The sequence below is a fragment of the Camelus ferus genome, chromosome 8 (assembly GCF_009834535.1).
Source record: "Camelus ferus isolate YT-003-E chromosome 8, BCGSAC_Cfer_1.0, whole genome shotgun sequence".
Classification (NCBI taxonomy): Eukaryota; Metazoa; Chordata; class Mammalia; order Artiodactyla; family Camelidae; genus Camelus; species Camelus ferus.
Window position 1 is genome coordinate 67,645,675 of NC_045703.1, and position 25,002 is coordinate 67,670,676.

Genomic DNA, 25,002 nt, shown 5'->3' on the forward strand with positions numbered 1-25,002 from the left:
TCTGTTTGCTGTCATTTGGAACAAGAGGCCGTGTTGAAGGAGGCACAGGTGCTGGCCTGGAGGTCAGGAGATCTGGTTTCTAGGGCTAACAACTAACTTTCTCACTCTGTGGTCTTGGGCAAAACTTTTCTCTGCTCTGGACCTCAGCTTTCTCATCTCTGTATGAACAGGCGAGATCAGCCACGCTGTAAAGCCTCTTAAAGTTGTATAGGGTTAAACCACATTTCATGGAACTACCAGACCACTTTAGAGCCTTAAAGAAGGCCCCTCTACCTAAACACCTGTTCATACAGAGCATCTTCACATTATCCCAGAAGTCCTTTTAATTAAGCCAGACAACTGGCTTTCTTTGTCTTTGCAGAATCACTTCACCCCCCTCCCCCCATTTTGCTTTGCTTCCAATAAAAACAAGTGTCTATTTTTTTCCATTTACTGAAAAAACATTTCACAATTAGATGTTAAAGCCAAGTATAGATTTTAATAAAACAGTAGTATCATAGCATAAACTCCTCCCCCAAGTGGTTTGATATGGACACTTGGAGCAAGTGAAAGAGAGAAAATTAGGCACCGAGAGACAATTACGGCAGTACGGCACGGTTCAGGGACGCTCTGTGAGCTGTCAGGCATCCACCTGTGTGACGGCAGAGTGGGGAAGGGCGGATAGGGCTTCCAGAAGAAGAGGAGACGTGACAATTTCCCCTTTCCTGGCGTTATTTCCAGGAAGTCTGATATGCTTGTTTCCTACCACTGAGACTTGCGTAAACTACAACCATCACTGTCCGAATTTGATGGAATTTAACCTACTCATAGTCCAGACAAGTAAAAGGCTGCATGCTTTGGTTGGAAAGTAGGATTTTGTAAGATACTTTGAGCTCAAGGAGCACGTCTGGGCCTCCCTGGGATCTTCCCTAAGAAAAGCCGCGCTCTTTGCCTTCCCATCCCTCTTAAGTCCCACGCTCACTCACCTCGGTCACGATGGAGGAGCCGGGCGTGTCGTACACCCAGCCGTGCTGACAGGGGCCCAGCGGCAGGTGGCTCCGGTTGGCGGCCAGGCCGGCCAGCGGGTCCACGCAGCCAAGGGCGCTCTGGTTCCAGTCCACCTCGTAGCGGAGGCACTGCTGTGGGAAGGCCTGGCCCGCCGGCCCCGGGCCTGGCACCGTGTAGTTCAGCTCCTCCTCCAGGCTCCAGCCACATCGCCGGCTCAGCTCGGCCACGCCAGGGCTCCGGCAGCGATGGTCCGGGATGAAGCCCAGGAAGACGATGCCCACGTAGATGGGGGTGAACGCGGCAGACAGCAGCGCTAGGAAGAAAAACGTTTGTTTCTGGAAAAAGTTGAACTCCCCTATGTGCTCTAGGATGTCATCCACTCTCGGCATTCTTCCCCAGGCAGGAGGAGCCCTGATGCTTTTCCCTGCGCTGTTGCAAAGGCCAATGAGGCAGGCAGCGGCCGGCTCAGCACGACTCTCGGCCAAAAGTCAAAGGGTGAGCATTAGTATTCTTTAGAAGGCGACCAGCCTTTGGTCCAGAACTCTGTGGGCCGGGCTAGCTTCCAGCTGTGCGGGGTGCATCCGGCTGCTCTCCTGAAACTCCCCAGCACTCACAGGGCGAGGCGTGTTTACTGCAGTGTCGCTCCTTGAGTTTGTTGCTGCCTCGTGCGGCCCCACAAACAATCCCTCCTCTGTACCGCCCGGTGAGAAACCCGAGCGCTTTCACATATCACGAACCTGTTAATCTTTCTCTAGTAAACTGAGTGTCCAGGAAATTAATATATTCCCATCTCACCCACACAGCCAACCTTTTCTCCAAGGTTGCAGGGAAACGCACGCGATTTTGGCCTTGCTCGCCGGGTGCGCGGTGAATCACAGTCTCCGGCCAGAGACGGGAGGTGCTTTGCAAATTCTATCACTGGGCTCATTCTCCAAACAGCAGCAAGTGCACTCAGGATACCTGCTGTGGCTTGTTTTGATTTTTCCCGGACTTTCTAATTCTCCCCTTTGAAGAATGACAATCTGGCATTCTTGTCTTTGAACCCTGAGACCCCTTGACCCACTTGTGAGGCAAGAATGCAATGTTCTCCACACATCTAGGTCAAGTGTGAACACAGGCAGGAGTGTTTTCATTCTGCTGTCTTTTTGTCCTAGATATTTCTTCCTGTGGTCAGGGGGGCCTCTTTAGGATGGTGCTGGGTGCATCTGAATGCAAGGGAAACAGGCAAACATCTTTCCTGGTAGGGAGAGGATCCTCACTGCCGTGGGCAGCTGCTACGCCAGGAAGGTGGCCAGTTGATATATCTGCATATTAAAATACCAGAAATTTCTTGAATCCAGTCTTTCTTGCTTGTTTGCTTTCTTGCTTTCATTCTTTCTTCCTCTCTTTTTTTTTCTTTCTTGCTCTTTCTTTCTTTCTCCTTCTGGGTTCTGTTTTTCTGAGGGTATAACAGCGTGGGTCTAAGAGGAGTGACCCTCAGATGTCCTCCCCACTGCAGCTGCAAACTTCTTGTTTTCTTAAAAAAGCAAGAACCAGGGCACCTGTGGAGACCCTGTCAACCTCTTCTGCACCTTTGTTGGGCTCCCAGAGAGGCTCTGCCTGATGGCGACTCTGCCCCAGCCAGCTCCGGTTTGAGTGAGTGGGTTCAGACTTGGTAGAACCAAGAGCTAGGGGTAATGTTTCTGGCACAAAGTTATAGTTCCAAAGCTCATCCAGGCAGTTATACCCACTGACTACTCAAGGGGACAAAACAAGAGAACTAGATTAAGTTGCTGGCTGTCCTGTGACTGGCCACGGCCAAGGGTAGGCTGTGATGAGTAGGTAATAAACAGTCACTGACTGAAAACACCAACCCGGAAAGCTGTGCTTTGTTCTGCGCCATTTTGGATAACGGATAAGGGGAAGGATTTCTGGAGAGATGAGTCTGGACCTGCGTTCTAGTTCTTTGCTCAGGACCCCTTCAGAGGCAGAAAGATTTTTCAAATAAAGATGAAAAGTCATTAATAACATAAAGGGCAGATAAATAATGCCAACCAGCAAAAGGTAAGGCAAAGTTAGACCAAAAAAAATGCACCTTTAGCCTCCGCTTCCAGGAAAAGGAGGCGCTATCCATCTTCCAGGAAGAAATTGACTTTTCCTCATTCTTCCTGCTCAGCACAACTCAGAACCCTGGACACTGTATATAAAACAATCGCCAGGAGGCTCTGAACAGTGGGGAGAAGGCAGCCTGGGTAGGGACCTCTGGGCCCAAGGAGTGACATGGTGGTGAATTTTTCTTGTCATACAAGCCAGTCTGGGCGCTGGAGAAGCAGCAAGCCAGAAAAACTAGTAGTCCCAACATAATACCATCAAAAGCCACAACAGAAGCCTGCTCTCTCTAGGTTCCCAGAAATATGTTGCAGCCTTTCCATGACACCTGTGGACTTCTCATTCCTCTTTTCCTCTAAGTTTTTTTTTTTAATCTGTCTTTTGTTAGCCACAAATCATCATTGTCTCTTAATCCCCAAACTCTGTGAAACAAAACACTGCTTTAAGAGGTGCTGTCTGCAGTTCTGCAGTGTGATTTAATCATCTGAATAAGGGTGCTGAACACCCTGGACAACATCCCCCAGTTGGGAACAACCGGCAGGGAACAGCTGTCACCTGGGCAAATGCGTGGATCCTTCGACAAGATTCTCGACACACAGCCACTCAACCTCGGAGCCTGCCAGCCTCACTGCCTGTCATTTCCGATTTCCATCTTCTATAAACACCAGTGCCTGTCCATCTGCTCTCTACCTACTGGCCCAGTTCTCACCTCCAGAGCCACCAGAACAAGGCTCCTTCCTCTTCGAGGTGACACCCCATCACACAACAGAGATTTGTGCATCGCCATGGCTGATGCAGGGAGACTGAGACGGTCTATGGTTTCTCCCAGCAGTCAAGCATGGCCAGCTGTGGCTTTGGTCTTACTGCCCAACCTCCACCTCCAGCCTCTTCTCTGACCCCAGGTGCTGATGGCAGAACCCAGAGGAGGACCAGCAGGTGTCACTGCCTGTGGCAGATAGCTTGATGGGGAGGAGCAGAGGAAAGAAGGAAGCTTGTATCTGCTGAGGGTGTGCTCTGCTGCAGGTGGCCTTTGAGGAGCCACGTCAGCATCACTTCTCTCCTGTAAGCCAGAGACCATCCCTGTGGGGCAGATGTGAGTGCTCCTATTTTACAAAAGAGGATTCTGAGGGTCAGAGTAGTTTCGAGACTTCCTTAGCGTTAGCCAGCCAGTTAAGGACGAGTCAGATCCGAAGCAAGGGTGTCCCCACACCTCCCAGCCTTCTGTCACTCACTGGATGTGATGTGGGAAAGAGCGGGTTAAAAAGTGATCAAGGTCCTTAAACTCGACTCCAATCCCAGGGACCCAGAGGTGGTCCTGACTGCCTTCTAACTAGGAAATGGTACGAACACCTGCACCCTGGATTTGACTCTTAGACACGGTCCATTTCAAGACACCAGATCTTCATACTGAGAGCAAGAGGGCACCAGGTGAGAGGCAAGGAGGGCTTCGTTTGCCAAGGAGAAATGATGTTGAAATTCCCTGGGAATTACTTACTGTGAATGATCAGATAAGGAGGAGGCAAGACCTCAGATCACTTACAGCAATTGGTTGCCAGTGACTTGACACTTTCCCAGTGACACAGCACATAAGCAAAGCCCACAGTATGACTACCATAAACCCAGCCTCCTGAGGTGACAGACTGACGCCCTGCAAAGCCACGTAGGCAGTGAGCAGGAGAAAACACAGAGTGGGAGGGAACGGAGTGAAGGGGCTAACGCCACACCTACAACTTGAGTCTGGTCCCCTGTGCACTACCACTTCCTCGTGGGGGTGCTTGCACACTCAGAGGTGTGACAAGAGGCTAATCCGATCCAATGCTGAACAATCATTTAATCCACATAATCGGATAATTCACTGTAATGAGTTTTGGAAGTATTCCTCAATCTTTTATCAGGTTCATTGCTAATGTAATTAAACATTACCCCCAGACGCCATCTTCCAGAAACACCGAGGAAGGTCGGCTGTGCCCAAGCTGACTGTCTGAGCTCTCCCCACTAGAGGACAGGTGGGCAGTTAGGACTGAGTCCACCCCGTGACAAGCCAGTGTTTAGGTGGTAGGTATGAGATGCAGTGAGAAGGCACGACGCGGCCTCAGTCAGTGCTGCCCCTTAGGGAAGGTAGAGTCCACTTGAGAGCAGGATGACTGAGAAAGGATTGTCTTGAGGTGACGTGGGTTGTGTTCTCCAGGCGCCTCATTGGGGAATGGCAGCAGGCTGTGCGGGACCAGGAGGGGAGAGCCCACACCGCTGGACTGCGCCCAGCCTTGCCCTAGAGCATCCGTGTCCCCTGGGCTGGCTCCTACCTCGCAAATTGGTGACTGTATCCGAGACAGAAAGCCAATGAGCAGGAACAGTCAGGATCCCCAGCGCAGTGGCTCACACCGCTAGTCCCAACCACAAGATACTCTTCTCCCTTCTCCCCCCTCCCGCCTCCCCCGTCCCCTCCCCAGCCTGCACGTGTCTCTGCCCTCTTCACTGCGCTGCTGCCCCTCTGCAGACACTGGCCGTGGTGGCAGGAGACCTGCCTTGACCTAAGATCGTGGAGCCTCTGGATGGAAGGACCTCAGAGGACATCAGAACGGCACCACCTGACGCTTCAATTCCTCAAAAACATCTTTCCCCCTCGGTTACACACAAACGGTTCCTGTGTCAGGTGAGCGTCTCCGCAGTTGGGCGTTGCTGATGCGTCTTCCACAACCTTCCACACACTTGGACATTATTCCTTCTTTTGAGGTCAGATAGGTTAGATTGAAATCTTCCTACAGAGAACTTCAGATATTGGAAGATGGCTTCCTCTGACCTCAGACTTTTCTCTCTCCCAGAGTAAACAGCCCCAGTTCCCTGCGAGGCTGGTGTCGACTCCCCTCCCCACCAGGGACAGTCCATAACGTGCAGAGGGCAGGACTCCGAGCGCCACTCCGGGTGGGGACCCCGGGGTCCTGGGGAGCTGGGAGTTGCCTTGCCGAGCAGGGGTGGGCTGACATCAGCAGATGACGCGACCCCTCCGTCAACCCCCTGCAGTCATCATCTGATGAGGGAGGGTGGCTGGGAACTCTCCTGGGGCTTCCTGAATCCACGAAATCTCTTATCCTGTTTATCTTTATTGCTCTGTTTTCCCCATGAAATGATGGTTCTGTAATTATTCCCTTCAAGCTGGGGAGGCGCAGTTAGACTGTGAGATGAGAGTGCCTTCGTTAGGAGGGGCAGGAAAGAGGCTTCCGGGCCACTCTCTCCTGCAGCATCTTGTCTCCCCTCTTAGCTCAGCCTCCACACCCAGGTGGATAGGCAGCTCTGGGGGCCACAAAAGGCCTGGACCCCCTAGCAGTAAAACATAGGTCTCACGCCTGACACCAAACCACAAGGGCAACCTGGCCAACGTCAGGGCTTAATTTGAAGAGTTGCAGGGAGAAGTAATTCTTAAAGGACCCAGACAACTAATGACTAAGTTTCCTTCTTCACAGATACCACTTGTCTTTAAACATCATTAATTCTTTATGCAAAATTAGGTGCAGAGTATTTGGTTTGGCCTTTGGCTTCCAAGTCATGTTGAACCTGCGGCTCCAACAGGCATGCGGCCTTCAGTCTTCAGAGCTCTTTGACCTGGCTGCTTGAACATCATGTGATTTTATTTGCCAAAGCCAACACCTTATTAATATCCAAATATAATAGAACTTTCGTGGGCATTTAACCTCTCCAAAACCCAGGAGAGAATCAAATCGATTGCACTGCCTTCTTCAAAGAGACAGTGAATCTGGCCTGGAATACCCTTTAAATGTCACCTGGGTGCCACTGGAGAATGAGTAAAGAATCTTTCCTTTAAGACTTTCATTTCCAGAACTCCTCATTTTCTTTTTTTTTTTTTTTTAAGCTTGGATTAGTGATCTGTTTCCTCCTTGACCAAGTTATTATTTCTTAAGACCGTTTACCCCGGGCACTGAGGGTAATAGTGCTTGTGATCCTCTCATCTGCTTATGCTGCAGGGATTTCTACACAGGTGTGTGTGCCAGAGTCAAAGGGAATGAATAATACTAACGTCAATTAATCCCAAGCCGATTAAAAAAAGAAAAAACAACAGGTGTCAGAAGCAGAACTTTTCATTCACAGCCAAGCTTTAAGTATGTTGCCTAAAGGTCAAAGAACTCTGGTTAGAGAGGGGGGTCCCAGGACATTTTAAATAGTTTGTGACTTCAGCTCAGAGCAGGGGTGCAGCAGAGGGAAGGGAGGGGCATCTCCTGGGAAAAATTGCTGATTCCAGATCGGGGGGAGCAGGTCAACATGATGAGCTGGGACACCCGGTCAGGCTGGAAAATGAGAGAGCTGAGACTACTGTTCACGTTGACAGGACAAAGGGGCCACCTGAAGATGTTCCATAGACCTACAACGGGACAATCTGGGCACTAAAAAGAGTAATAACTGTAAAGGATGGAAACACACATATATTGTTAAAATCTATTAGTCAATAGCGACTTATTTAAAAAATCCCACAAAATTGTGAATCTAGGCATCAATCTTCAATAGGCACTAAACTCATTAGGTGAAATGATGGTGAGGAATTTCATATTGGAGGGGTCAGGCTGACACCACCTAAATTTCCTCAGCTGTAAATAGAAGGGAATAAACGAAATCTCTAAAGAAACTTTAAACATTGTAATTTAAGGACTTAGTCAGAATGGCCATCTTTAAAAAGTCCACAAAAGATAAATGCTGGAGAGGGTGTGGAGAAAAGGGAAACGCCTACACTGTTGGTGGGAATGTAGTTTGGTGCTGCCACTGTGGAAAACAGTATGGAGATTCCTTAAAAACTAAAAATAGACTTACCATATGATCCAGCAATCCTATTCCTGGGCATATATCTGGAGGGAACTCTAATTCAAAAAGACACCTGCATCCCAATGTTCATAGCAGCACTATTTACAATAGTCAAGACATCGAAACAGCCTAAATGTCCATTGACAGACAACTGGATAAAGAAGATGTGGTGTATTTATACAATGGAATACTATTCAGCCATAAAAATGACAACATAATGCCAGTTGCAGCAACATGGATGGACTTGGAGATCATCATTCTAAGTGAAGTAAGCCAGAAAGAGAAAGAAAAATATTGTATGATATCACTCATATGTGGAATCTAAAAAAATGATCCAAATGAACTTATTTACAAAACAGAAAGAGACTCACAGACATAGGAAACAAACTTGTGGTTACCAGGAGGAAAAGGTGGTAGTGGGAAGAGACAAATTGAGAGCTCGGGATTTGTAGATATAAATTGCTATATATAAAATAAATAACAAGGACCTAATGTATAGCAAAATAGCTTGTAATAACCTATAGTGAAAAAGAATATAAAAAAGAAAATGTATGTGTATTACTGAATCACTGTGCTGTACACTAAAAACTAACACAACATTGTAAATCAACTATACTTCAATTAAAAAAATAATTTAAGAACTTAGTGATCTGCTAGTGGTAAATCCAAAGTCTTCTATGTCACACACAGATAAAGACCTTCATAACAACTTAGCATGCTCCAGAGCTACGATCATAGCATAAATAATGTAATATAAATGCTCTCCTCATTCTCTCAAACTTCCACTGTAATACAGGTAGAGCCACGCTGCATTAGGTGGGGTGGATGCTTCCTGGAGCAGCTGCAACCTACGTTCTCTTCATCTCTTTAGATCACCACCCTCATTTATTAAGAGACAAATTATCAAGTATATCACCAACATAATTAATTCCTCTAGAAATTCTTTATCTTCCTAAGAAAGACAAATTCAAGTAGAAGAGGACAGAAAGACATGTAGACTTCTGGTTGAAATGAGAGATGATGGAAAGGGGTCAAAGTGTCTTGTTTATATCTGAGATTTCCTCGAGCGAGTCTCTGAGTTTAGGTTTCTTCGATTCAAGAACAGAGAGAACAGGCAGCCTACGGTCATGGTTTTCACAGGACTGGGAGTGAACTGGGGGACCTACAAGCCGTATCATTTATCCAGAGCAAGCCAGAAAGGATCACAATGGGAAGAAAATAGTGTATAACTGAGAATTAAATTTAAAAATGTAACTTTTTTCTTCTTATTAATTCTAGATGATGAAATCATTCATTTATTAGAGGAAAAAATTAATTTGTGCTAAAAGCTAAAACAAGCAAGTGTGGAAATGAACAAAAACCATTTGACTGAGGACAAGCAAAAGCTCTCTATCCAGAACTTGCTGTAACAAGGGATCAGCCACCATCACCGTGACTGGCAGAGACTCGAGGGCGGGCAGAGGAGCCGGCAGGCTTCTTAGTGAAGAAAGGGGCTGTCTCAGGTGTGCCCGGAAGGAGGCGTGGGCACGGGGAATCTCCAGGCAGCTAACCAGAATCAGGGCACCCATGTGATCGGTTAGTGGGTGCATATTGTGTTTTCTCTGGTGGGTCCTGAATTGGAAGGGACAAAAATCAGAGATGCTGTCCATTGTTAATCAGGTTCTGACCATTTCAATTCAATTGCTCCAGGCTGTTGTTTGGCCTCCTGGATGAATGGCCGCAGACTTCTGTCTTTACAACCAGCCTGGTCATTATCAGTCTGTTCCATCTCTCACAAGCTAGTCATTTGTCAGAAGAAGCTTTAACTACTCTATGCAAAGAAACCAAACCAGCTTTGGTTGGGGAGATATCTCAGTGTGAGGGAGAAACAGTCCCAGAGATGATAAGACACGAGGTCATGTTTGGGGCCGTGGTCTCAGAGCAGAGCGTCGGCATGGAGACCACCCTCTTCTAGACTCTCCTGGACTAGGTCTCTGAGATGGCAGTGATGCCACCAGACTCAACTGGCGAATCAGAGAAAAACAGCTCCACCCATGTAAGGGGGGAAGCCTGGTGGGGATTCTCATTCTACAAAAGTCCCTGTTTTCCCTTCAAATATATTTCTGCTCCATTCTCTCAACTGTCTCTCGGGTGGAATCCTTTCATAATAAGCTGGAGTTTTTCATTCTTTCCTCCATTTCTTTTCACTTTTGTCCACATTTCCCATCTCTTTGCTTCTCTGTGTTGAGGTCTACGTTATGTTCTCAGATGTATTTCTCCTCTGCTGTGTTCATCCTGCTGTTTAATTTGCATTTTATTTTAATGGCTGAATTTCTGCTTGGTGCCTTTTTTAATCTCCTTGGTTTTTTAAAACGTAATTTTGTATTCTTGCATCATACATTGAAATACTTCCTTTACGTATTCAAACTTTTAAAACAGACTAATTTAAAAAATACTTTTCAGATTTCCCTATTTTTGTGTTTCTGGGAGTGAATTTTCTCCAGCCCTTAGCTTTACTTGGGAAGCTCAGTTTCAGCTGCTCATCACCTCCAGGGCTAGAATCCACGGCTTCTGTTCTTCCTTAGCATTAAACCCCAGCGCCTAGGGGTCACAGCACCCCGTGGGCTCAACTCATGCTGAAAGTCAAGAACCACCTCTGATTTCGAGTTCCTTCTGTAACTCGAGCCTCTAGGGATATCCTTTTCTTGCATTTAAGCTTGGTTTTCTATCCAATGATTCTATGCAGCATTTCCCTGGGCGAGGAGCGTCGCAGGGAACAACTGCTAAGTCTGCCACACTTACCAGTGTCAACTAATATTTACGATATGCCTGCCGTCCACCTGCTGTGGCTGGGTGCTGGGACGAGGCACGAACGAGGCACAGGCTTCTTCTTCAGGGAACTTAAGAGTCCAGAAGCCAGACAGACAAATGAAACACTTATAATAAAATATAAGAAGTTCATTGCTACATGGGGTTCTACGTAAGCCCGGTGGGTGGGGGGCGTCTGACTCAGGCCTTCGGGGAAGAGTGGGAGTCAGAAAAAAAAAGCATATTCTTCTAAACAAAGACTCTACTGGAAAAGATGAATGCAAAAGAGCGGTTTGTAGGGAAAAGGGTTTTAGCTTTACTTTATTTTAAAAAATCTCTGTGTGGGCCCGACAACCACTACTACACACAGAAGTCCCAGCCTCCCTGGTTCCCACGGTCCTGGACTTTCGCAAGTTTCATGTTTCTTTCAACACCAAAGATATTATTTGATGAATCATTGATTCAGCAAACATCATCCAAACAGCTATTAAGGTAGCTTCTCAAAAGACTGATTTTACTGCTGGGACATAGATTATTCCCTGAAAGACTTGGAACCACTGCCAACTGCTGCTGGAAGTGTTTATGAGGAGGTTTTTCCAATGACTTAAGAGGCTTTATTCTATTGTTTAAAAAAAAACATTTAAAAAAGTGCTATTTATCTATATATTTTTGGTAATATATGAACATTATTACTTTTTTGAAGATAAATAATCTGAGACAGACAATGTAAAAATAAGGGATCTGGAATGGAAGAAATATATCAAACTGTCCATAGACCCACAGGATGTTTGAGTTGGATATTACCTTGTTGGAAATCCGGTCCAATCTAGGTGAGCCCAGGTTTCACACCTAGCAGCCTCCCTGGTCTCTACTCACTAGGTGTCAGTAACACCCCTCCCACCGCAAGTCGTGACCAAATGTCCCCGATGTTGCTAAATGTTCCCAGGCTGAGAACTACTGGTCCACGTCCTTCCCTTTAGAGATGAGAAGTGGAAGCCCAGAGGGTAAGTGACGTTATGCTACGCAGCTAGTTAGAGGCAGACCCTGGAAGAGCATCGCTGGGCTTCTGTGGCCTCTTCTCCGGCTCAGAGGCTGCAAACCTCCAGGCTAGTTATTAGTTAACTGCTCAGTCCTATTTGCAACAGAGGCCTGGGCTCAGACCCTCAAAATAACGGAGCTTCTATTGACCATCTCAGGCTTGGCAAGCTTGTACTGTTTGAGTTGTCTCCAGTATACTTAAGTACCAAAGATTTTTTGTGAAATTTCAATGATACTCATTGAGTTGATACTAAGTAACCAAAATGTTCCTTCCAAGCTCACATTTTCTTTTTGAGAAAGTATCTGTTTCTCCCTCCATCTCCTTCACTTGGGAAAAAACAAACGCCTTGAGCCAGGCCCAGAGGACTGTGTGCTGATCATTTTCCATGATGCTGGCGACTGGGTGACGGTACGCTTGCCAGACAATAAATAAAGCCGCACACAGCTTTTGTTCATTTGATAATTGGGGGTAATATATGCAGAGGTAAAGTTCACTTCATGAAAACATCCGGTTTTATCTGAGATCTTTTCTTCTGGTGGGTATATTTAGACACCCGGGGTTAAAAAAAAACACCCAGATATTTCACATTTGAAAGCTTGTGGTCCTGTTATTCGCCTCTTATTCACCATGTTGACAAATCAGTAAGGGAGACAGCAGAGGGTGAGTGAAATCAGGCCCCAGAACGTTCTTCCCTGGGGGCTGTACCACCGTGAACCAGCCCTCCCGGGCTGGTAGGGGCTCACTCACTCTCAGGTTGATCAGGGTCACTTGGCAGGCCTGGCTTGGATTCTGACACTGCAGAGCTGTGTGGTCACTGAAATCTAGCAGCTTGTGGTTGAAAAAGACCACCTGAGCCAGCAAATGGCCAGCGACCTTCAACCTCAACTCCAATTTATGTCAGTGTGCCAGTGACGAAATTCACGAGTCTCCCTCGGCACTGCTGAGTGTCTGATGGGGCAAATCCTCTCTGCCAGCCGGTGCCAGCGGCCACAGCAGGTGCTGCTTCTTGCTTGTTGTTGAGCCGACCCAGAGCTCTGGGAGATAGCTCAGGAATGCTGCTGACGCCATCCGGGGGCTCAGCACCCTCACCTGCTTACGCTACCGCTCTGCCAGGCAGTGAGAGGACTGTGTGTCCGTATTGTGAGATGTCCTCATTGTACCAGATGACGAATTTTGAGCTGGCTTTGTGCAGAACCCAGAAATATCCAGAGTCAAATTGAAGACTGGGGGTGGAAAAAAAACGGGTCAGTGCTGCACGGTCAGGATGCCTGGAGGCCCCACGGACCACCGATCTCTTTCCCCCAAATTACTACATCTTCTGCGTTGTGAACTGAATCATGTTGTGATTAAGTCCAGGTAGGCAAGGACTGTCTCCTGGTCCCTTTTCATGCGCAGCACGATGTCAGATGTGGCGGTGTGGGAGAGTGGAAAGAGTACTGACCAAGGTGAGTCTAAAGATCTGTATTTGATTCGGGATTTGCAGATACTAACTACCATCTATAAAATAAACAATAAGGTCCTACTGTACAGCACAGGGAACTATATTCAATGGCTTGTAATAAGCTGTGATGAAAAGGAAAAGGAAAAGGAATATATACATATGTGTAACTGAATCACTGTGCTGTACACTGGAAATGAACACATTGTAAATCAACTATACTTAAATTAAAAAAAATAAAGGTCTGGATTCCATTCATGCTCTGACAGTTTTATAAGTTTAGGGAAGTTTGGGTTGGAGAGGAGCAAAGCTCATCATCTCTTACTAATCCTTGTCAGGCAGGGAGTTTGCTCCCGGACCCTTTTCCTCCCATCCCCTGAAGAGAGGCTGAGCACCAGCAGCCCTGGAGCACCTGGCCAAGCGCCTTGCCTCTTGGGAGTCAAGTCCTTGCATCTTCCCCCCGGAAGATGGTGCCCTTACCTCCACGCTCCCGCTCTGAGATGCTTGTGTCAGGACCCAGAGATGCTCCAGCTTATTTTTCTCTGAACAATTTTACGTGAGCAACAGAAGCCATGAGTGAATGAATATTAAATTATACAACGCAAAGTTTCTCAAAGTATACTCCCTAAAAGCTCTGTTTTTGCCCAAACTGGATCCATCTTAGCTGCAGCTGAAACCAGACTCTCTCTCACCCACTTCTCTGTGAATGACCAGAAGAGAGCTTCTCATTTTCAACCTTTTTCCCTAGCGATTTTTTTTCTTAGACTTCTTTGGCTGCTACCAATGTCCAATCAGTCAATGAATCAAGTAGTAAATGAAGTCATTTTATTTTTAAGCTTGACAGCCTTTTAAAAATGGGCTCAGATTTTCAACTTTCTAAAAGGAATTTCGAAGCAAGCTTGCAAGCTAAGACCCCCGAACTCTGGGTTAATGGCAAGTCCGTGCTAGTCAGTGCTCACCTCCGCAGGGCTTTCCAGACTCTTCTACCTGAAGTCACATCTCCCCACTCCAATGCACAATGCAGATACACAGTCCATGTTTCAGTTTTCCTTTTTAGCATTCATTCTTTAAAGCATATTTTACATAGTTATTGTGTTTCCTTTTAATCTCTCACATTATAGTGTATGTTCCCGAGGACAGGGGTTTGGGTCCCTGGTCCCTGCTGTGTGCTCTTTGCCTAGTGGAGGGCCCAGCCCTTGGGAGGCCCTTATGACTGTTTACATGATGTCATGATTGAATCTTCTCCAGGGCAGTGCCCAACATTCTGAATTTTGGTGTAAAAACTGGCTGACTTTGAAATGACTGTCCCTAACACAGAGACATAATTCAGCTCTTAGCTTGGGCCACATGCCTCATTCTGCAAAAGGCCTACAACCATTGAAGCTGGTTCTCAGATTTTTTTTTTTAAACAGTGTTTTGAGGTATAATTGATGTACACTAAGCTGCACATATATTGAGTGTAAAATCTGATAAGTTTTGACATGTTTACCCATGTGAAATTGTCACCACAGTCAAGGTAATGAATATATCCAGCATCTCCCCAAACTTCCTCACGCCCTTTGTAATTGTCTCTCTTGGCCTCTGCCCTTCCCCTCCACCCTTTCCACACGACCACTGATCTGCTGTCAGTACAGATTAGTCTAGATTTTCGAGAATTTTATGTAAATGAAATCCTACATTATGTACTTTCCCCCCCGCTTCATTCACTTGGCATGATTATTTTGAGAACTTTTCATGTTGTGCATATCAGCGGTTTATTCCTTTTTATTGCTGAGAAGTACTGTACATTGATCCACTCACATTGATGGACATTCGGGTTATTTCCAGATTGGAGCTATTACTAACAAAGCTGCTCTGAACATGTGTGGACTAGTCTTTGTGTGGACAAGTGCTTTGATTTCTTTTGGGTGAACACCTAGGAGGGGAATGGCTGGATCATCTGGTAGGTATACATTCAACTTTTTAAGAAATTGCCAAGCTGTTTTTCAAAGCAGCTTTATATTATTTTACTTTCCCAACAACAATGGTTGAGAATCCCAGTTCCTCTACATCCTCTTCAACACTTGATATAGTGAGTCTTTTTAATTTTAGTCATTCAAGTAGCTTTGTAGTAGTATCTTATTGTACTTTGTTTTACTTTTTTTATTGAAGTGTAGTTGATTTACAATGTTAGTTTCAGGTGTACAGCAAAGTGATTCAGTTATACATATACATACATATGTATATTTTCTTTTCAGATTCTTTTCCATTACATGTTATTACAAGAAATTGAATATAGTTCCCTGTGTTATACAGTGGGTCCATGTTGTTTATCTATTTTATATACAGTAATGTGTATCTGTTAATCCCCAACCCCTAATTTATCTCTCCCCGCCCTTTCCCCTTTGGTACTCATAGTTTGTTTTCTATGTCTATGAGTCTAGTTTTGATTTACAAACAGAATTTATATCATTTTGTAAAAAGATTCCACATATAAATGATATCATATGATATTAGTCTTTCTCTGTCTGACTTACTTTACTCAATATGATAATCTCTAGGTCCATCTATGTTGCTGCAAATGGCATTATTTTATTCTTTTTTGTGGTTGAATAATATTCCATTGTGTATGTACATGTATATGTGTGTGTGCATGTGTACATCTTCTTTATCCAGTCATCTGTTGATGGACATTTAGGTTGTTTCCATGTCTTGGCTATTGTAAACAGTGCTGCTATGAACATTGGGGTGAATGTTTCTTTTTGAATTACAGTTTTCTCTGGATATATGCCCAGGAGTGAGATTGCTGGATCATATGGTAAGTCTGTTTTCATTGTGCTTTAAATATGCATTTCTCTAATGATTAACAGCTTTTTGAGGTATAATTGACAGAAAATAAACTGTACATGGTTAAAATGAACAATTTCATCTTGTACATCTTTTTATTTGCTAATTCGCCATCTATCTCTCTTCTTTTGTGAAGGGTCTGTTCAAGTATTTTGCCCATCTTTTATCATTTGTTTTCTTATTGTTTGGTTTTGATCGTTCCTTGTGTATTCTGGATACAAGTTCTTTATCAGCAATGGTTTGCAAATCCTTTCTCCCCGTCTATCTTCTCATTCCCTTAATACTATCTTTTAAAGAGCAGGAATTCTTATTTTCAATAAAGTCCAATTTATCAGTTGTTCTTTTAGAGATGGTGATTTTGATGTCATAGTCAAGAAATATTTGCCCAACCCAAGATCACCAAGATTTTCTCTTATGATTTCTTCTATAACTTATAATTATACATTTTTGTCACATGTATGCTGTATGGTTATATATATATAGAGAGAGAATCTATGATTCCTTTTGAGCTAGTTTTTTAAATGTGTTTTAAAAATTTTTTACTACCTTTTCTTGGCGGGGGTGATTAGTTTTATTTATTTATTTACTTAATGGAGGTACTAGAGATTGAACCGAGGGCCACGTGCATGCTAAGCATGCACTCTGCCGCTGAGCCATACACTCCCTGGCTTGAGCTAGTTTTTATATGCAGTGTGAGGTATGTATCAAAGTCAATTTCTTGGCAAATGGACATATATTACTGTTCCAACATCATTTGTTGAAAAGTTTATGCTTTCTCCACTGAAATTCCTTTATATCTTCATCAGAATCTGTTGTCCATAAATCTGTGGGTCTATTTCTGGACTGTGGACTCTTCCATTGGTCTGTTTGGCTATCTCTATGCCAATACCACATTGCCTTGATTAGCTTTATAATAAGTCTTAAAATCGAGTGGAATTAGTTCTCCAATTTTGTTTTCCAAGTTCTTTCTTATTCTCGTCCTTTGCATTTCCATATGAATGTCAGAATTTGCTTGTGAAATTTTACAGAAAAGCCATCTGGAATTTTGATAGATATTGTGTTGAATCTATAGATCAATTACCACAAGTTAAAATTTTAGCAATATTGAGTGTTCCAATGCATGAAAATGGCTTAAACCTCTCAGGTCTCTTTAAATTTTTCTCATTAATCTTTTCTAAGTTTTCAATATAGAGGCTTTGCATACCTTTCATTGAAGTTTTCTCTGAGTATTTCTTTTTTTTTTTTGGTGCTATTTTAAATGATATTTAATTTCAATTGTTGCTAGTATATAAACATATTTTGCATATTTATTCTGTATCTTGTGATATTGATAAAATCACTTATTAGTTTTAGCAGCTTTTGTGTGTGTGTGGATTCTATCAGATATTCTACATAGATAATCAATTTATCTGCAAATAAAAGCAGTTTACTTTTCCCTTTCCAGTCTGGATGGCTTTTGTTTCTTTTTCTTGCTTGTCTGAGCTGCATAGAATCTCCAGTACAATTCTGAATAGAAGTGGGGAGAGGAGACATCTTGTTTTGTTACTAATCTTAGGGGTAAAGCACTGAATATGTCACAATTAATTATGTTAACTGTAGGTTATTCAAGGTCCTCATTATCATATTAAGAAAGTTCCCTTCTATTACAAGTTTGCTAAGAAAGTTTTTTTTTTTTTTAAATCACAAATGGATGTTGAATTTTGTTAAGCAATTTTCTGCCTCTACTGAGATAATCATAGGTTCTTCAATTTTAGTTTGTTAACAAGGTAAATGACACTGATTGAGTTTTGAATATTAAGCCAACCAAGAATTCCTTGAATGACTCCCGCTTGGTCATGATGTATTATCTTTTTGCTAGATGGTTGAATTTTGTCTATTAAAATTTTGTCTAGAATTTTTGCATCTATGTTCACATGGCATATTGCCCTATCATTTTCTTTCCTTGTGCTATTGTTGTATGTTTTGGTATTAGGGTAGTGCCAGTCTTATGGGATAGATTGAGAAGCATGCCTTTCTTTTTAGATTTCTGGAAAAATTTGGGTAGAATTATCATTTATTTATTAAATATTTGGTTTAAAATATTTGGTTTCTTAAATCTTTTTTGTTTGTTTAAAAGTTTTAAAAGTTAAAAAGGTTTTTTTTTGTTTTAAAAGTTAAGAAGTTAAAAACGTTATTTTTCTTAAAAAATCCATTATCTTTTATACAGATTTAAATAAGAAGAAGACAATTTTACACATTTACCAATGCAATATTATTCTTGGTACCCTTTATTCCTTTGTGTAGATCACTGGTTCTCTGCTGGGTGTGATCTCGCCCCTCGGGGGCTTTGGGCAATGTCTGGACACAATGTTTTGGTTATGACAGCTGAGGGAGGGCACTATTAAGCATCTAGAGGATAGAGGCCAGGGATGCTGACAAATGTCCTGCAGTGCACAGGACAGCTCCCCCACAACCAAGAATTACCCAGCTCCAAATGTCAACGGTGCCCAGCTTGGGAAAACAACGGTGTGAATCCATGTTTCCATTTGGTTTCACTTTCCTTTTGCCTGATGAGTTTCCATTAAACTTTCTTGTAATGTGGCTCTGAAGGTGGTAAATTTTTTCAACGCTTTTAGAGTTTAGAATTTTCATTTTGTCTTCATTTGTGAAAGATTTTTTTTTGGGGGGGGGGGGATAGAATTTTAGCTTGAGCTTTTCTCCTTCTATCAGTAGTCCAGGCACACGCTGTTCCATTGCACTGAGCTTTACTGCACTTTGCGGATATAGAATTTTTTTCACAAATTGAAAGTTTGTGGCAATTCTATGTCAAGCAAGTCTATTGGTGTCATTTTTCCAACAGCATTTGCTGTCTTCATGTCTCTGTGTCATATTTGGATAATTCTCACAATACATTAAACCTTCTTTGTTATTATTGTATTGGTTATAGGGATCTGTGGTCAATGATCTTTGATGTTACTATTGCGAAAAGATTACAACTCACTGGAGGCTTAGATGAAGGTTAGCCTGTTTTAGGGATAAAGTATTTTTAAATTAATGTATGTATATTGTTTCTTTAGATTATTGCTATTGCACACTTAATAGATTACAGTGTAATAGAAACATAACATTTATATGCCCTGGGAAACCAAAAAACCTGTGTAACTTGCATTATTGTGATATTTGCTTTATTGTAGTGGTCTGGAACCAAATCAGCAATATCTCCAAGATATGCCTGTACTTTGAAGATGTTACTCCACTATCTTCTTGCCTGCACTGTTCCCCCAAAGAAATCTGCTGTCATTCTTATCTTTGTTCCTCCATAGTTATTGCATCTTTTTTCTTTGGCTGCTTTTCTAATTTCTTCTTTATCACTGGCTTATGAAAGTTGATTATGAATTAACTTGGTGTGATCTTTTTTGATTTTCTTCTTTTGTTATAATTGTATTTATAACTATATCTGTGTTACTTAGTTGTAAAGGAATTTTTGATGTTTTTGATGCTCAGGGTTAGCTAAGCATCTTGGATCTGTTATTTTATACTCCACCAACTTTGGAAAAATTTCACTCATTATTTCTTTAAAATAGTCTTTCTGGTGTCCCCCTTCCTACTCTTCTTTAGGGACTCCAAATATACAAATATCAGATTATTTGAAGTTGTGCAATAGTTTGCTGATGACTTTATCATCTTTTTAATTTTTTTGTTTGTTTGTTTGTATTTTAATTTAGATAGTTTTTATTGCTATGTTTTCAAAGTCATTACCTTTTATTCTGCAACATCTAATCTGTTAATCACATCCCATATGTTTTTATCTAATACTTTGTAGTCTTCATTTTGAGATTTTGATTTGGGTCTGTTTAAGTTCTTGAACATCTAGAATACACTTATACAGTTGTAGTAACTGTTTCACGTCCTTGTTTGCTAATCCTAATATTTGATCCGTCCTGGGCTGGTCTTGATTGGTTGATTTTTCTCCGCATAGATATTTCCATTTCTTTGCACGCTTGGTGAATTTTAGTTTGTTTGGTGCTGAATATTTTTCTATATCTAAAATATTCATAAGCTTTGTTTGGGTTGCAGTTAGATCACTTGGAAAATGTTTGATCCTTTTGGATCTTGCTTTTAAGAGTTTAGTCGGAACAGGACAGGAATAGCCTCAGGCTGATAACTATTCCACATTACTGACAAAATATGACTTTGAGTGCCTTACCCAATGACCCATTAGTTATGATGCTTTCCTGTCTTGCTTTGGGGACAGGCACTTTTACTGGCCCTGCATGAGTGCTAGGCACTCCTCCCACTGATCCTCTCAGACAGCTCTTTCCCTGATCTGTGCCTATCAGTGCTCTGCTGAATTCTTGAGCGGACCCTCCACAGATCTCAGGAGTTCTCCCTCCATGTGATTCTTCTCTGGTACTCTGTTCTGCAAACTCTAGGCACCTTGTTCTCACACACTCTCAGCTCTGTTTATTCAACAGAGCTCTGTTTACTAAGAAAGTCCACTGGTTACCATCTGGACTCCTGTCCCTACACCATGACCTGGAAATTCTTCCCTGGCAGTGAGTTGGGGTCATCAGAGGGTTCATCTCTTCTGTCTCCCATCCCTTAGGATTACTGCTCTTCACTGCCTGATGTCCAGTGCCTTGAAAATGGCTGTTTGGTGTGTTTCATTTGGTTTCTATGATTGTTTCAGGAAGGAGGGTAAATCTGGTCTCTGTTACTCCATCTTGATCAGAAGCAGAAGTTACAAATTAACTAGATTTTATTTCCTTCTAAGAAGCAGGTATGCATGTGGCTATGAGTTTAGATTACACACATTTATTAGATATTTGCTGTAAGTAAAATTGATCCTAGTTTCATATTGGACCTGAACAGAAGGATAATTCATGGATTTTGTTTGCTATGTAAGTCATACCTGCCAGGTACTGACGAAGTTAGAGCAGGCTGCCCTAGTGCACTCACCTTCCTGTCACTGAGGTGCATTCAGGGACCTCTTGTCCCATCAAGGGAGTCTTGTCCCCTTCTCAGTGAAGTCCTTTGCTCCCATCAAGTATCCACTTAGCAATTCGGTTAAGTTCACTCCTTCAAATCCCAGTTTTTGTCTTCCTGAGAATTTTAAGAACTAACTTCTCTTAAAAGGACCTTATCACGTTTCCAGGGTTAAAATCAAAACCTAAAGTAACACACTTCTAAAAAGACACTTACCATGATGAGGTTCTCAGGCATGGAAACAGTTAGACATTTCACATAGCTGTTCAGAAAGGAAGTGGCGATATTTCCACACAAGGTGTTCCCATGTCTCTGATGCATGGGTACTGAGGTCTTGAAAGCAAAAATAAGAGCAGGGCAGTCCACACTGACACAGAAACAGCCTGTTCTCTCTTGGAATGGAGAGCCAAGGCAAAGCCAGGTCATCTTAGAAAGCTGGAAATTTGTGCCAACAATTTTTTCCCGGCTGATTTTTGACCTTTTTACTTCAGGGAGTTTTAACCTACAAAGGTGTTCAAAATTTAAATAGATTTGTTTTCTTTTGCTTCTTCCATTGCTTGTATGCCTTGACTCCGTTACCAAGAGGGCGTAAGCTTTTAACATATATTATTTTTATGAGGTTATCATCTGTGTATTATTATTTAATTTGTATTTAATTTATTAGGAATGTGAGATAAGAAACCAATAGCATATTTTCCAAAATGTCAAGAAATTTTGCCAGTACCATTACTTTAAATAATATTCATCACTGTTGATTTGCAATGACGCTTTTATAAAATGTACACGTATATGTACTAAGTTCTGTTCACGGGTCATTAGAGCTTTTCTGTTTCGTCTTCTTTTTATACTTCTGTAATCCTAGTCTAATTCATTAAAGGGTCTTCTCTGGATGAGACCTACATTATTCCTACTCACTGACTCTTTTTTTTTTTTTAACGGTTTTTTTTATTGAGTTATAGTCATTTTACAATGTTGTGTCAAATTCCTCTCACTGACTCGGATTCATTCAATCTATCTTCCAGATAAACTTTATGTTATCTTTTTCAAGTTCAAAAAAAAAACCCCACCATTAAAATTTTCTTTTGGATTAAATAGAACATCTCAATTCTTTGGAGGAAGACTCGCCATTTTTAGAATACCTCAGTCTTCTCAATTTTACCACCCAGAAATATTTTCTCCTCTCCATTTATGCAATCAGTATGTCACTCAGTAAATATATAGATATTTACTAAGACAGACGTATATTCCCTATGAATTTTTAATTAGATTTTCCCCAAGTCATTTGCTTGTGTTGTTACTGATATTGTGGCTGAGGGATCTGGCTTTATAACTGATTTTTGCTGGTTGATGGAAAAGATATTGATCGTCTCCACATTGTCCATCGGTCTCCTTTAAATGTTTCCCATAGTTTTTGGTTGGTGTTGTGTGGTGTTTCCTTTAATCAATAACTCACATGAAGCTCTTAATCATAGTCGTGATTGTGATTCTGTTTAATGAATATCAGGAGACTCTGTGAAACACTGAGTTGGAAGGGGAAGAATATTAACCCCGAACTTCTAAGACATCCTCACTATGTGATGTATTTTGCTATAAAATTCTAGAATTCCTTAGAGGCGAGTAGAACTCTAGGTGTAAGAAATCTAATTCTTTCCTTTACAGAGAATGAAACGGACTCTGACACATAGCTGTCAAAGTGCTAGATGCTGGGGAGAAGAAAACGTTAGGGTCCACATTCTAATAAGCAGTCATCAAAATTCCAGTATATTCTAGTAGTGCTACACTTTCATTGCCTGTAATTTTCCCCATAAGTGATCTCAGCATAGCCCCTTTTTGGCTCAAAACAGTGCATTTTATATCAGACCAGAGGCAGAAAGGAAGGTTTCACCTGCTCCCCCAGACTTTTTTTCTAAGCTGGTTCCTAAGCACACAGCAAGTGGTAGGACATGCTGTTGCACTGGCTACGTCTCAGGAAGTGGAATGGCCAATACAAACAACCTGTGAACCTCCGAATGAAACTCACTGTTCCAGGGTCACGTGTGCTGGAGCGACACAGCGGTGCCTGGAACTCAGGGCAGCACACATCATTTATTTGCCTTGGAAGATGGGCTGTTATCCAAATCCCCTGGAGGGAGCCAGCCTTGCAAAGTGGCTGATGCAACCCTGAGATTAGAGACAGATAATACAGAATTTTCTCATCATTTGCCACCAGCCTGGAGTACTCTTGCCTCTCCTCCTGCCATCTTTGCTCCCACGGTGGCTGGAAAGCCCTTTGAGAGTAATTCCTTGGAGGGAGAAATGATCTTGACCCCAAGATCAGGTGTGGCCACATTCTCCAGATGGCTGAAGACAACTCATTTTCACAGCATCACCTCCAAAGTTCACATAAAGAGGGATGGGGACCAAATCTCCAGTTTCATAGAAAGCATTCATGAACTTACTGAACAAGTACAGAGAGAGCTTTTTTGGGTGCCCAAGACTTCGAGTTATGAAGGATGCAGAAGACCTGGTCTCAGCATTGAGGAGAGCATTGCTTAAGCGTGGGCAGCCAGCAGGGACGGACACCCAAGTTCAATTACAGTCTTTGTTATTTCCACCAGCAAGCGTCAGGCCCTGCGCGGGCCATGAAGCATGTACAGTAGTTTGCAGGGAGTGTATTGTCCTGAGCACAGTGGCCCTTGTATTTATCATGAAGTTATAAAAATAATGAGATGTATCACAACACCGAGGCTGGACTCTCCTATCACTCATGTGATCTGGAACACTCATGGCGTGAATAAACCACAGGCAAGCACGAGAAGGTGTCCTGACAGGTTATGGAAGGAGAATGGCCCAGCAGGATGTGCAGGAAGAGGTGGTTTCTGGTGTAGCTGAAAGCGGGCAGAGCCAGCAGGAACCCTGAGATGTAGACTCTAACCAGGAGTCTTTCTGCTTTCCTTTGTGGGTAGCAGCCCAAGACGGGGTTGGTGTCCTGGTGATGGATTTATTACATTAGCATTAGGCTAACAGATGCCCTGTAAAGATACACAGGTATGTGGTAGCTGTGCCATCCCTGGCTTCAATTGTTGAGCGGGGGGGGAAAGTATTTTCCAAAAAAAAAAAAAAAAAAAGAAGAACCCAATGTGTGACTTTCAGGCACAACCAGTATTCAGCCTTCCTACTTACAAGTTTTAAAACTTTAGTAACTTGTGTCATGGATTAGCAGAAACCTGGCCTCAAGGGATCAAGGTCAAGGATTAGTTCCTCATTTAGGTCCATTAGCCTGGATTTCTCCATGGCGACAGTCTGTAGCCTCTGAATTTTTTCTTTTAATGAATGGGTCAGTATTCCACATTAACAGGGAGGGGATGCAGTGTGGGCTGCAGTCTCAGATTTGCACACAGGTCAGGTATTTGTTGGACGCCCGTGCCTTCTGTGTGCTCCCCTCTCACTGGACCACAGATACCCTCAGGGCAAGGACAATGTCTCCTTTGTCTGTGGGAGCTCTGTCCCCAGCCCTGTGCTGGGAGTAGCATAGGTTTCAGTAAAAGTGTGGATGACTGAGTGAGTGAGCCCGCAGCATGAGAAGAACACTGAGGAAGTACACAGCACACTCCCCGTCCACTGGGTGCTCGCGAAGACAACAGGCTGCTTGTTTTGTAAACCTTAAACCAGAGCTTTGCATCTTGGTCTAAGGCTAACACGGCTCCCTAGCACCTCACTTTCTGGAGTGTGCGTGAGTGAGATCATCACACTTGGCAGGGAGGTGGCCCTGGATCAGGGGCAGAGCTCCGAAGCCATCCTCTCCCCGAGGGAGACTGAGTCGTTGACTCCACCTTGTGGTGCCTGCAGTCCTCACATACCTGACTCGACAGGAAGACAGCTGTGAGGCGGCAGCACAGAGCTGGCCGTTCAGGTGTGTAGTTCAGGGGCAGGAAGGCTCCCAAGGAGGGGCTAGGGGTTGGGGGAGCCCCGAGGAGAATCTGTGGGCTCCAGAAGCCGGGCTCCAAGCCTCCCAGGCATGGTGGGCTCTGCTCGCCTGACCCACCCACAAAGCAGCATCCCCAGGGAGGCGACCTTCTTACTC

The 25,002-nt window shown here is 43.3% G+C and overlaps 1 protein-coding gene and 1 long non-coding RNA gene across 3 annotated transcripts in view; one reads left to right on the forward strand and one right to left on the reverse strand.

Annotated features, from left to right (window-relative positions):
• Nucleotides 1-1,691, reverse strand: part of LOC102520738 (solute carrier family 22 member 2) — a 32,298-nt gene extending 30,607 nt beyond the window's left edge. The window contains exon 1 of one of the 2 annotated variants that reach the window (XM_032485292.1): nucleotides 966-1,691. In XM_032485292.1, the coding sequence (XP_032341183.1) occupies nucleotides 966-1,376 (411 nt within the window). In that variant the 5' untranslated portion in view covers nucleotides 1,377-1,691. The remainder of the gene's footprint in view (nucleotides 1-965) is intronic. The other variant, XM_006178997.3, reaches the window with a different exon arrangement.
• An 11,413-nt stretch (nucleotides 1,692-13,104) lies between these two features.
• LOC116665463 lies at nucleotides 13,105-21,960 on the forward strand. Its single transcript, XR_004322100.1, has 3 exons — nucleotides 13,105-13,155; nucleotides 15,901-15,945; nucleotides 19,148-21,960. It is a non-coding gene; the product is annotated as an uncharacterized LOC116665463 (long non-coding RNA).
• Nucleotides 21,961-25,002: the final 3,042 nt, after the last annotated feature.